The 12,056-nt window shown below is 44.1% G+C and overlaps 2 protein-coding genes across 5 annotated transcripts; one reads left to right on the forward strand and one right to left on the reverse strand.

The window, feature by feature from the left end:
• Nucleotides 1-438: 438 nt before the first annotated feature.
• LOC100830316 (amino-acid permease BAT1-like) lies at nt 439-1,466 on the reverse strand. Its single transcript, XM_003567161.3, has 2 exons — nt 872-1,466; nt 439-552 (listed from the first exon to the last, which is right to left on the reverse strand). Exons 1-2 carry the CDS (start codon nt 1,267-1,269, stop codon nt 477-479), a joined length of 474 nt encoding a protein of 157 aa, XP_003567209.1. The 5' UTR covers nt 1,270-1,466; the 3' UTR covers nt 439-476.
• Nucleotides 1,467-5,633: 4,167 nt separating this feature from the next.
• Nucleotides 5,634-8,874, forward strand: LOC100830620 (DNA repair protein recA homolog 2, mitochondrial). Of its 4 annotated transcripts, none has more exons than XM_014898078.2 (7): nt 5,634-5,810; nt 6,192-6,412; nt 6,550-6,637; nt 7,146-7,315; nt 7,686-7,832; nt 7,909-8,043; nt 8,218-8,874. In XM_014898078.2, the coding sequence occupies exons 1-7, from the start codon at nt 5,675-5,677 to the stop codon at nt 8,500-8,502; spliced, it is 1,182 nt and encodes a 393-aa protein (XP_014753564.1). In that variant the 5' UTR covers nt 5,634-5,674; the 3' UTR covers nt 8,503-8,874. The 4 variants fall into 4 exon arrangements, with proteins under 4 accessions (XP_014753564.1, XP_014753563.1, XP_014753566.1 ...); XM_014898077.2 differs by having other exon boundaries at nt 5,636-5,999; XM_014898080.2 differs by having other exon boundaries at nt 5,667-5,999; nt 6,172-6,412; nt 6,555-6,637.
• Nucleotides 8,875-12,056: the final 3,182 nt, after the last annotated feature.

A 12,056-nucleotide genomic window follows, 5' to 3' on the forward strand; every position in this document is an offset into this window, starting at 1 on the left:
GCAAGGAGTCGTTCCCTGTTCAGCGTCGTTGGAGCGGAGGAGGTCTTCCTTTGCGGTTGCGGCTTGTTTATTCGGCTCCCGTGTACGTTCTATGTTAAGGTTTTTCGCACGGCTTTCCTTGAATAAGCCATGCATTTGTATCGGTTTTTGGACCCGGTTTCCCTCATAAATAGGGCCAACTCTATTCTTCTAATCGAATGCGTCCTCATAAAAAGTCCCACGCTTGTGGTTGCAGCACACTGAACAGTCAAAACAGGAGGCTAGAGTTCATATTTCTTAAACTTTTTGAAGCCTGAGTTCACTCACTGCATGTATGCTTGCTAGCAGCCGGACCGGAGGACATCATAAGTTGAAATAGTAGTACTAAGTAGTAAAAGTACCATGTATTAAACATTTGGTTAACTGCACTTGTAGACAGTTGTATAGATAATACGGAGTAGGAGTACTAATTTGAAGCTGCAGCCAAATGGCCTGTATCACTCAAAAGGATCGAGAGAGCCTGTGAAGTTGGAGCGCGCAACGACGTTACGTACCTGTCCCATGATATTGAACCTGTAAAACAGGAGATGAGACCAGCTAAATCAGTCTTCAATTTGCTCTCTGAAAGTGACGTGCAGCTTGTGAGCGGCGGCCGCGCGTGTTTATATGACTAGGAAATGCTGCACCAAAACGACCAAAGATAGACCAAATCCCCAAATCGAAAGATACATCAAACGATCAAAATCATGCATACAGACCACATATATCAAATCAATCTGTCAATCAATCATCACCCAACAACATGATGTCCAAATCAAATCAGTCACTCAATTATAATTTCCTCCTTCCAAGAGAAGAGATTAACAAAGCAACCAAGCATGCATGAACGTACCAGCCGGTGACCCAGGAGGCAAGGGGCGCCCGTTTCTTGCCTGCGAGCTTGGCGCTCCAGTAGTAGAGTCCCCCAGAAGTCGGGTAAGCGGAGCAGATCTCGGCCATGGACAGCGCCACGCAGCCATTGAAGGAGGCGACCACGAGCCAGCCCAGGGACATGGACGCCGGACCTCCGTAGCGGAGCCCCGTGTTGTACGTGGACGTGACACCCGTGAGCACGGAGATGATGGCGAAGGAGAAGGCGAAGTTGGACACCACGCTGAGCCCTCGCTTCAGCTCCTGCTTGTACCCCAGCTGGTGAAGCCGGGCTTGGTCCGCGTCGAAGCAGGCGGCGGCCATGTCTTCGTCGCCGCCGGGGGCCACGGAGACGGCCGCGGAGCGCGGCACGGGCGCCATGGTTGGTTTAGCTCTGCCACTGCGTCTTCTACCTTGGGGTAGCCACAGAGGTTGCTAGTTAGCTGAGCTCCAAGTTCTTGCCTTCTTGGTAGTAGTAGTGGTAAGCTCGCTTGAAAGTCCTCCGTGTTTGGTGTAGAGAGAATCAAGGGGAAGGAGTGGAAGAGATCGCCACGGTTGAACTTGCGCGCCGATCCGCTCCCTCCGGCCGGCGGCATTTGCGAGGGCCGCGGTGCAAGTAGATCAGAAACTACGTGGACAACATAAATGACGGTTTGTTTGATCACATGATAAACAGCTTATAAATGACAATTTGTTCTAGCACATCACAGACAATGGAATTATATGTGTGACTTTATTAAACTCGAAGATGTAACTCCCGTAATTAAGAATTACTTCCTTCGTTTCATATTTTTTGTCCACAACAACAAAAATATTAATTATAAAACGGAAGGAGTATAATAAAAAAAATTCAAATATATATTTTTTACTCTGTCCGATCCATAATAAATGTTGAGAATTTAGTACAAAATTGTACATCATTCGTCTCAAAATAAATGGCGTGAATTTGTCCGACACTTATTATGAATAGAAAAAAAGACCAACCTATAGATTTCCATAGGATCTTTTTTCGAGACAATGGATTTCTTAAGGAGTATAGTATGCTTGGCACCAAGTGGGCTGAGCCCAGCCGCCGCCTAATCCCGCCGCAGCCCACTGGGCTGGCGAGAGCGACAGGTACGCGACAAGCGACAGCGACACCCTTCTCCTTCCTCTGCTCAATCTCTTTCCCTCCTTCCAGGCCGCTCCGCCAGCGCCATGGGCCTCCTCTCCATGGCCCCCGCTCTCCTCTGACGAGCAGCCGCCGCCCTAGCCTCTTCCGCAGTCCGACGTACCTTTACTCCGTCAGTATCATCCCATCTTCGCCGTTTACCCCTTCAAGTGCTCGCTCGCTCATCCTTGTCTGCCACTCTCGGCGCTCTGTTTCTGTGCAAACGCCATGCCCTCTGGAATGCTATTTTTTATTTTTACTTGCTGATGTTTGTTAATATGCGTATGCAAAATGCTTTGATCTATCTGTCAAGTAATGCTGGCTACCTTTTTTTCTCACTGTGGTTTGCTAGAATGGGAGAAGCAATACGTTTTACCCGTTTCGGTCACAATCATGGGCGAAGCACAAAAATACGCCGAGGTAAGATGAATTCGTATATAAGACATATAACATTAAATGTGTATTTTATGATTGCAAAAATGTATTCTAATGTGTTTAATTTGTATATTTTAATAATTCTTATAATGTTTTGTATTTTACATTCAATATTTGTATGGGTGGATTTTCTTTGTTTTTTGGGATCGACTTTGATATTTGAACTAATTTTACATTCAGTATATGTACTATCCGAACTCATTCAAGTACAATGTCATATTGCATATAAGTATAGATTGTCAAATGTGTAATAATCTTGATGCAATATATATCTTTCTAATAATCCAATGTTTCACGGAATGATAAAACACATGGAGGTGGATTATCAAATTAGTTATGTATAAGAGTAAAATATATAGTTATATTTTTTTGTTTCCAGAAACATCTCCATACTTACATACTAAAAAAAAGATATTCGGGTTTGCTATATCTAAATCACATGACTTTAGTTAGGGATAAGTTGATTGTTCAGTCGTTGGATGTACATTATTCTTTAAGATTCATAACAAAAGAGAAGGGAATGGCTCTAATACTATCGACTAAGAAGAAAACATGTTGCTTAAAAAATCAGAAACTTGAGATCTGGACACACCCATAGATATTTGGCATCCTGGTCACCAGATCGGGGGAACGGGGAGGGGTCAGGCCCAAGGGGATCAAGGAAGACTCCGAGACCTCAGACGGTCTTTGCCGGCGGCGCCTTCTACCTGCTCCTCTACTTGCTAGCGCCCCACACACTGAGAGGGAGGGACATGCTGGGAGAGGTGACTGTCGATGACGGCGGTACCCACACTAGCAGAGAGGGAGAGAGATGTGAGGTTCATGAAGGGAAAAGGAACGACGTTGGCCCGTGGTTGCTGGCAGCGGCGGCACTAGAGGGGAGAAGAACCTGGCCAGCGAGAGAACCGTCGCCACATAGATGATTTGGAGTGGGAGCGGGGAGAACAAGGTGTGAAGTGGGAAAGGAAGAGGATGACGTGGAATTCAAAATGTGCCCTTCGGACCAGGTCAGAGTCTGAACCTTGCAGGTTCTCTTGAGCTAGAAATTAGCTAGAAATATTGGAGGTTGGCTGACGATGATTTCTTGCAGGTTCTCTGAACCTTGGTTTTCTGAACCTTCAGAACTCTGAACCTGTGTATGATGATCCGCCGGTGCTGAAGCAATTAATTTGCTCTCCAATTCTCTCTGATAATCTTTTCCTTAGGAATGACCCGCCATTTTCTCTGACTGCTGAACATATTAAGCTGCTGATTGCTGGAACTCTTCGAGTCTGCAACGTTTGAACAAATAAAGATGTTGCCAGGCTCCCCTTGCTTCAGTTGGCTTCTGACCTTTCCTGAGATATCTCTCTGTTCAGTTCTTAAGTTTTCTTCTTCTTTTTTCTGCCTCCTTGGCCTTTGGCCCTGACTTGTCCAGGTCTTTTGTTGCCCTTTAGGTTGTACCTACAATTAGTTTGTATTCAGGGCAATTATACTTTTATGTAAATTTGGTGTTGCATAACAATATGCATAATGATACTCTGGCAGCCTGGGATTTGGTGTGTAGACCGAAGGACAAGGTGGACTGGGCATCATAAATTTACGCACACAGAATCAGGCCCTCCTCCTGAAGCATTTGGATAAATTCTATAATAAAGAGGATCTCCCATGGGTCTCACTTATTTGGGATACATATTATCAGAATGCCTTGCCCCATGCCTCCTCTGCGTGTGGATCTTTTTGGTGGAGACAAATTATGAAGCTCAGCCCTACCTATCGTGGAATCACCAAAATTCAGCTTGGCGATGGTGATTCGGTTGCATTGTGGAAGGATCTGTGGTGGGATCAAGAACTTCAGTTTGCCCTTCCAAGGCTCTTTTCCTTTTCCCTTGATTAGGACATATCAGTGCGTGACTTTCGTCTCCTCGATGATGTGCATGCCCATTTCCATCTTCCGCTGTCTATGGAGGCTTATGAGGAGCTGCAACTTCTTGTGGATTTGCTTAATGCCGAGGGACATCACTTGCTAGAGGACGATATTTGGGGATCCAACTATACATCCTCCAAATTCTACCGGCTAATTTTTCTGGAATTGACCCACCGGCGGCTTTTAAATGGATTTGGAAACCAAAACTCACTATGAAGCTCAAAGTCTTCACGTGGCTCCTATTGATTGACCGGCTTAATACTCGGAATATGCTGAAGGGGCGCCATTTTAAAATCAACAACGACGATTACTCATGTGTTCTCTGCTCGACAGGTGAAGAGGAATTGCTGGACCATCTCTTTGTTCATTGTTCGTTCAGCGCTCGATGTTGGCGCCATCTTCAGATTTTGTGGCCAACTAACTTGTCGTGCTTAGATGTGCTGCCTTAGGTGAAGGCCGGATTCCAGTCGAAGTTATTTTTTGAATTCTTTGGGGTTGGGGCGTGGAACATCTGGAAGCAACGGAACCATCTCATTTTTTAGGGCGTTGCCCTATCGTTTGAAGACTGGAAACATAGAGTAAAAGAAGATCTTATTCTTTCGGGTCATAGGGTCCCGGATTCCCTATCCTCTTTGCTTACAACTTTGATAGCTCGGCTGTAATCTACTTCCCCTTTTCTTTGTTTTTCCTTTTTGAGGGTTTTTGGCCCTCCTCTCTCGTAAATATGTAACCTTTTGGTGAGTTTAATATACCAGTCGGAGACTCTCCTGCTGTCCTTTCGGTCAAAAAAAATATATGCATAATGATATTGATCATAACTTAAATGTTGTTTCTTTTTCCAATTATTTTTATTATTTTCAGGGAGGACTATGTTTGTTATTATTATTATTATCCATTTTTTTCGGTTTCTTATAATTTTCTGGTTATTCATATTATTCCATGATATTTAGTCTGGGTTCAGTTCAAACATGAGCTCCAAGGCTCAAAACATTATATGCTCTAAGTTGTGCTCATGTCATCCACACATAGATTGACTGTGTACATGCGCGAACGCACGGCTACAACTAATGCTCCACTGAATGTGTATGTGCACGAAAGCGGTCTGGAAATTCCGTTTCAAACAATTCGAAACCATATGGTTTGGTTAGCCATGTGGTTTGGATTGGATTGGTTTCCAAGGGATCCTAAAATGGTTTAGGTCGGGCTGGTGGTGGGAAGTACCGGACGATGGATTGATCTGATTATGGTGCGGATTTCAGACCATTTACCAGGCCTAGGTCAGACAGACTTGAAACATGAACCGCGTCGCTTGTCTTCGTCTTCGAGCGAGCGCCGCCACCCCTCCCTTCCCATCCCGCTGCCGAGCAGCGCCCCAGCCCCCTCGCTCCGTCTCTCGTCTTCCTCCTCGTGCGAGCGCCTCCACCACCGAAGGTATCTATCTCTCCTCGTTTCTCTCGCTCCCGTCACCCCACGAACAGATCCAGCCCTTTAGCTCCCCGTTCCATCTCCTTAATATTCGCCAATTCGTAACTGAGGCAAAAATCAAGGTAGGGCGGTCGCCCTACCTTGCCCTACCGGGTCCTCCGCCCTTGTCACAAGGCTGTTTCATGTCAACCACAGGTACGGCTGGTTTGTTCTTGCTGTTTGCTCTCTTTACCATAGAAATCTCCATTCTCCTAATGGATGAATACGACCATGAGGTCTCCAAAAGTTACTACTTTACTAATATGCATTCTTTGGTGTTCCATGACCATATTGATTTTCTTCCTTATGAGTTGTGGTATTTACTCAGGACTCTGTACAAAATTTCAGTTGATCTGCAGCTAGACTATGAAAGAGATCCCCCAATCGATGATGCAAAATCTCTGGAGAAAGAGTCGACGCTAAATGTTGCCGTCTCTCAACTTGCAAGTGATTTCGATAGAGAGTCTAATTTATGTTTGGAGCGGTTCTCTCGGACAAGGCGTGCATCTGTCATTCCTACCGGTTCTCTTAAGCTTGACCTCGCTCTCGGCATTGGAGGATTACCAAAGGTAATCAAGTGTTTCCCTATTATTCAGAACCAAACATTCACATGATAAATTATTTAGATTTATGATTTTATCAGTATACTCCAAGCTTGAATTTAGTTGCCCCTTTCAACAAATTACTGATTTTATTTGTTTGACAGGGTAGAATGGTTGAAATATTTGGGAAAGAGTCATCTGGGAAGACAACACTTGCACTTCATGTCATCAAGGAAGCCCAAAAGAGTGGAGGTCGATATTTCTGTTATTTTTCCTGTAGTTTTTATATTGGAATATCCTGAAATCTAGCTGTACATGAGATCACTGGCAACCTTTCAGCATTTTTGTGGTTTTAGTATTGAAATATCCTGTTGTTTCCGTTCCCCCTTTTCTTCTGTTTTTAATACTTGTCCCAGCATGCATTACTAATGATTTTTGTTAGCATACCTGTGTCGGTACTATGTAAAGTTGCTTCCTTGCAGACATATCTAAACAGTACTCATTCTTTTTAATAGAAATACTGTTATAATGTGATGATTCTTTTCTTACATTTTACTCCTTCCGATCCTAAATTCTTGTCGCTGTTTAGTTGACCAAGAACAAATTTAATCCAACCGATTAAAGTATTCTTCTTTTGAAGTACTTCCATAGAGCTATTCTGTACTTTCTGTTTATGCTTTGTTGTTCATTATACTTGATATGCTTTTCTTATTTCTAAGTAGAGTATCTGATCGTTGTCTGTGATTGGGCATGGTTGCAGGTTGTTGCGCTTATATTGATGCAGAAAATGCTTTCGACCCTTCATTTGCAGAAGCCATTGGCGTGGACACTGAAAAACTCCTAATAGCTCAACCTGATTCCGCTGAGAACTCTTTAAGCATAGTGAACACTCTTGTTGGTGGATCTATTGATGTTGTTGTTGTGGATAGTGTACGTTACTTCACCACACCATCTCCGTAAATCTTTCCATTCTCTTTAATTGCTTATTATGTCTACTTTGTTATAACTGAACTTTTAAGACCATGCATTTCCTAGTTATACACAAAAATGTAGATGCATCAGTAGTTAGTTTGTCTGATAGTTGGATTATTAAATCAATGATTTAAGATCAGTGCATTCTAATTGGGAGAATTGTTAATCTGCATCTTAAGCACGCCGTGTTTAACATTGTCGGAACAGGATATGCTCTTTCAGTTTCAGATATATATTTTATTCAAATATACGATGCTCCATCAACTTTATGCATTTGGTATATAAATTATATTATATTTGTTTACCTTTTGTAATGAATTTATGACAGGTAGCAGCACTTATTCCCAAATGTGAGCTTGAAGGCGAAATACACACGAACTATGGAGAAACGCAATCCCGTTTAATGACTCGAGCACTTCGAAAAATTCAATACACATTAAGTCGGTCGGAAACACTTATTATCTTTGTGAATCAGGTCTGATGTTCATTGTGTTTCTTGATGTTGTTTCATTGAATCATATCCACCAAGCTATTAATTAGTTATATTATAGGTCAGAACAAGGCGGAGCTCAAAAGAAATTTCTGGGCTCTACAAGGAGGTGGCCTGTGGTGGCAATGCATTAGGGTTCTATGCAGCAATCAGAGTGAGGACTTCGAGAAAGGAACTGCGCTACACTGATGACCAGGTATTGCACATAGTTTCTCGATTCTTAGCTGCTGTTTACCCTTGCCCTTAGCTGATAGCACTAGAGAGACCAATGCACATTGTTCTACTAAAGGCTTAAGGTATCCATGACTTGAGCTTAACCATCAGGTACTTGCCAACCTTGCTATGATGGTAACAAATTCTGCCTTTTCAGGCTACTGGCATTGGCATATCAGTGCAAATCATCAAGAACAAATTAGCTCCAGCAGTTCTGAAGGAAGCTGGCATCGACATTACGTTTGGGAAGGGAATCGCCTACGAATCTGAGATTCTGGAAATGGCTTCTTCTCATGGAGTTATTGTGAAGGAAGGGTGTGGGTATTGGATCAATGGTGAGTTCTTGACAGACAAGGCAGCAGCTGAGAAATTCCTACTTGAAAATGTTACTGTGGCAGATGACATCTGCGGTACCATGAGAAGCCAATTATTTGAAAGATGACAAAGGAACGCCATAGGAAATTGGTTCTCTAAAAAAAAATCTCCTCACCAAATCGACAGAAAGTAAATATTGAAATTTGGAGAAAAACTGTGTGTACAGTTAGGGCACCATTTAAGTAGCTAATTTGTCATTTATGTGGTCTAGTGCCGATAAGGGGTTGGGTTGATTGCCATCATCAGGCAGAGATATATAATGTGATGCCAGAAGGTGTGGATTTCTGCCCTCTGGATGTATGCTCTAGCTTCAGTAGTTGTTGTATCAAATGTACTTCTGTATTTCTTGTGTAAGTTCTAGGGACTTCTCTGTAAACAATTTTTTTGTGAAAGTAACTTATACATCGTTAATGGATCCCTCAAGCATTGGAACTTTTGAGTCACATTTACGAATTTTACCATGTATCATTTGTGGTATACCGGGTAGTAAGGAACACTCGATGTACAGTAAAAAAAGGAACAGTTGATGCTACATTAAAAGAAAAGGCTAGGTTATGAGGTGAGGACCTCTAATTCCAAATTTGCACGCCACAAACATGGTTTGGGCATTTGCAAAGGTTGAACCTTAATTGTCTCTTATTTGAAATTGCTAATGTGAAAGAAAGAGGAAAAAAAAAACTAAGAGTCAGCAACATATTCAAATCCAACCCCGCTCATGGATGACAACCACGATCGAAGTTAATCAGCACATCTTTTGATTAATCTGGTGATATCTTTTCATTAAATTGGCAATCATTGTTAATTGTTTATTTGTACAACACTAATTCACTTGTAACAGAGACGACTTCATCAGTTTTTTTAGATTCCATGTTTCAGGTTTCATGCCTGTTTCCAACGTGGCGCGTTAATTACCAAGTGAGCTCTGGGGCACCAGATAAAAAGGAAATGCATAATGGTCACGTACTCTTTAGAAGAAGAGTAAATTCCACAAAAACACATAAAGACACATATGTAAGGGTTTTTGTAACAAAAAACCACGAACCTAGGTTTTTTCAACTGATGCCCACGACAAGACTAATGAATAACGAAAAAACCGAAAATTGCCGGTCAGAACCAGTTAACCTTCGTGTCGCACATGTCAAGCTAATTCCCGACCACTCTCAGCTCATTCCCGGCTGATCTGGCTCGTTCCTCTCTCCCTCCGGGGAGTGTCCCCCCGCCGCGGTGCAGAATAAATAGCGGGCACGACGACCGGATCAACATCGCCATAGCGTCCTCCAGAGCCCGCTCCGACTGGCCGTCATCCGGTGCGAGCTGCTTCGCGGCCAGACCGACCATGGCGGTTGCGGAGGCGTTCTCCAGCGCACGCAAGAGCCAAGAGCTGCCACCTCCGCGGGCGCGCGCCGCCCTCGCGACCCAGCTGCTTCTGCAGGCGCGCGCCCCTCTAGCTGCCGCCGCTGGCCGTCCCTGCTGCCGGTGCCGAGGAAGACGGCGCCCGTTTCTCCTGCGCGAGCCCGAGCCACCCGACGAGCGGCGGAGATGGAGCAGGACCTCCATGGGGCGCCCCTCTCGGGCAGGCCCAGACCCTGGTCGCTTCCTCCCTCGGGTGCCCCTCCAATTCTCATGCTCGCTTACTCCTTCCTCCGGCGCCCCCTCTCGGACAGTCCCAGACCCCGGGCGCCCTCTCGGCTAGGCCCAATTCCGCCACCGTGCAAACCCCAGGCGTCCCTCTCGCCATTACCTACCGTTGGAGCAGCAGCGGCGCGTGTCCCGATCCGGTGGAGCTTTTCCCGATAAGGAAGACAGACTGGAGTCATGATGGCAACTGGGCGGGTCTGGACGGGTCGACCAAATCCATATCCATATTCATCGGCAGACCAACTATCCACCCATGAAAATATTCGTGGATGCAAAACAATATCCACATCCATATCCATCAGGTATCCATGGATTATCCATATCATGCAATATACTCCCTCCGTCCAATATTAAGTGACTCAAATTTGTGGCGGAGCCAAGATAAATTTTAAGGTGTGGCAGGGTTTACATGGCAAAAAATCATATCATAACTATGCGAAAGTGAAATGGCATTTCGATCCCTAATGAGTTTTGGTGTTAACGACAACATAACTTGTGGACTAATCGTGCGTCAAGTGTTTTCAGATTTGATAACTAGTGTTGTGACACGATTCATTGCCCTCAAAAAGGAAAGAAGCGTATAAGAATTTACGCTTTTTTATTTTATTGAGTCGTAGGAAAATCCGTACTATAAAGAGGCAGTCCATTTGGGAAAGCTTTGGGTGAATCAACATCACGTACACAAATCTACTAGATTGCACCCACATATAGCGTAAACCCAGTTTTGAGTTGAGAGTTGTCGTTATTCTGCTTTGTCTGTCAGGCTTTTTCAGTGATTGCCGGTACTACCGCCTAAATAGCCGGAGGTTCCGGTGGGCGGAAGTTCCGCCCTGGTGCCGGTCTGTTACTGAAACGCTACTGGAATCCTACTGCGTAAAGCGGTAGGAGATCGGTAACAGGACGGAAATTCTACCCCCTAGAACTTCCGGTCCACTACTGGCCTGGTACCGGTGTTACCGAAATGTGTCCTAACGGCTAGATTTCGATGGGGTATAAATGGGGCTTCGTCCCCAACGGGTTTCCTAGCCCGAGCACACCCAGTTCATCCCCATTCTCTCACTGAAGAACACCAAGAGCTTCAAATCTCGAGATCTCTCTCCCTAGTGCATCCCCCAAGCCAATACTTTGAGGAAGGGTTGAGAAGAGCTCGATCTAGGGTTTCACCAAATCAAAAGTTGATTCCCCTCGTTTTCCTTGGTGGATTTTGTTACTCTTGGGATTTTGAGATCCCTAGCCAGAAGGTGTCTCTTCAATCACTCCAATCTTGTGAGGAGGTGTTTGAGGATTTGGAAAGGAGATTCCAATTTAGTTGTGGATTCGTGTCCTTCTCCTTGTTTGTAAAGGTTCGACGTTCGCTTTCAAGGAAGCCATTAGTGGAACTCACCTCGCCTTGTGGTGTTATGAGAGCTCATCCCACCCTTTTGGTGTGGTGAGTTGGAAAATAGAGTGAGCCTTTGTGGCGTCTCTCCCTTTGTGGTAGAGCACTACTCCAAACGGAGACGTACACCGATCCCAATAGGTAGAACTCCGGTGAAATCTTCGTCTTCCCGTGTGGTATTATAGTTGCCCCTTTACTTACTTGTTTTACTTCATTGTCTATACTTTGCTTCGGCTATTGCACTTCATGCTATGGTTGCATTCACTTTAGAGAATCTAGAAAGCCCTAGGATTAAGTGTTTGTATCTTTCAAGAAAAAGAAAAGCTAAAATTTGTTAGTATCCTATTCACCCCCCCTCTAATCGACCATACCGATCTTTCAGAAAGATCATTGGATTACTAGATATGTACTTATGTTACTTTGTGTTCAACAAAAATAATAATAATCCAAAAATAAGATATTGTCGCTTTTTTTCTAGAATAAAAAATAAGATATTGCTGCTCAAAATACCTCAATAGATGACACTTACGTGGATGACCGATCACCGATTTATAATCTATATTAACCAAAAGACCATATAAGTACTCCCTCCGTCCCGAAATAAG

This window comes from Brachypodium distachyon, chromosome 2 (genome assembly GCF_000005505.3).
Source record: "Brachypodium distachyon strain Bd21 chromosome 2, Brachypodium_distachyon_v3.0, whole genome shotgun sequence".
Classification (NCBI taxonomy): domain Eukaryota; kingdom Viridiplantae; phylum Streptophyta; class Magnoliopsida; order Poales; family Poaceae; genus Brachypodium; species Brachypodium distachyon.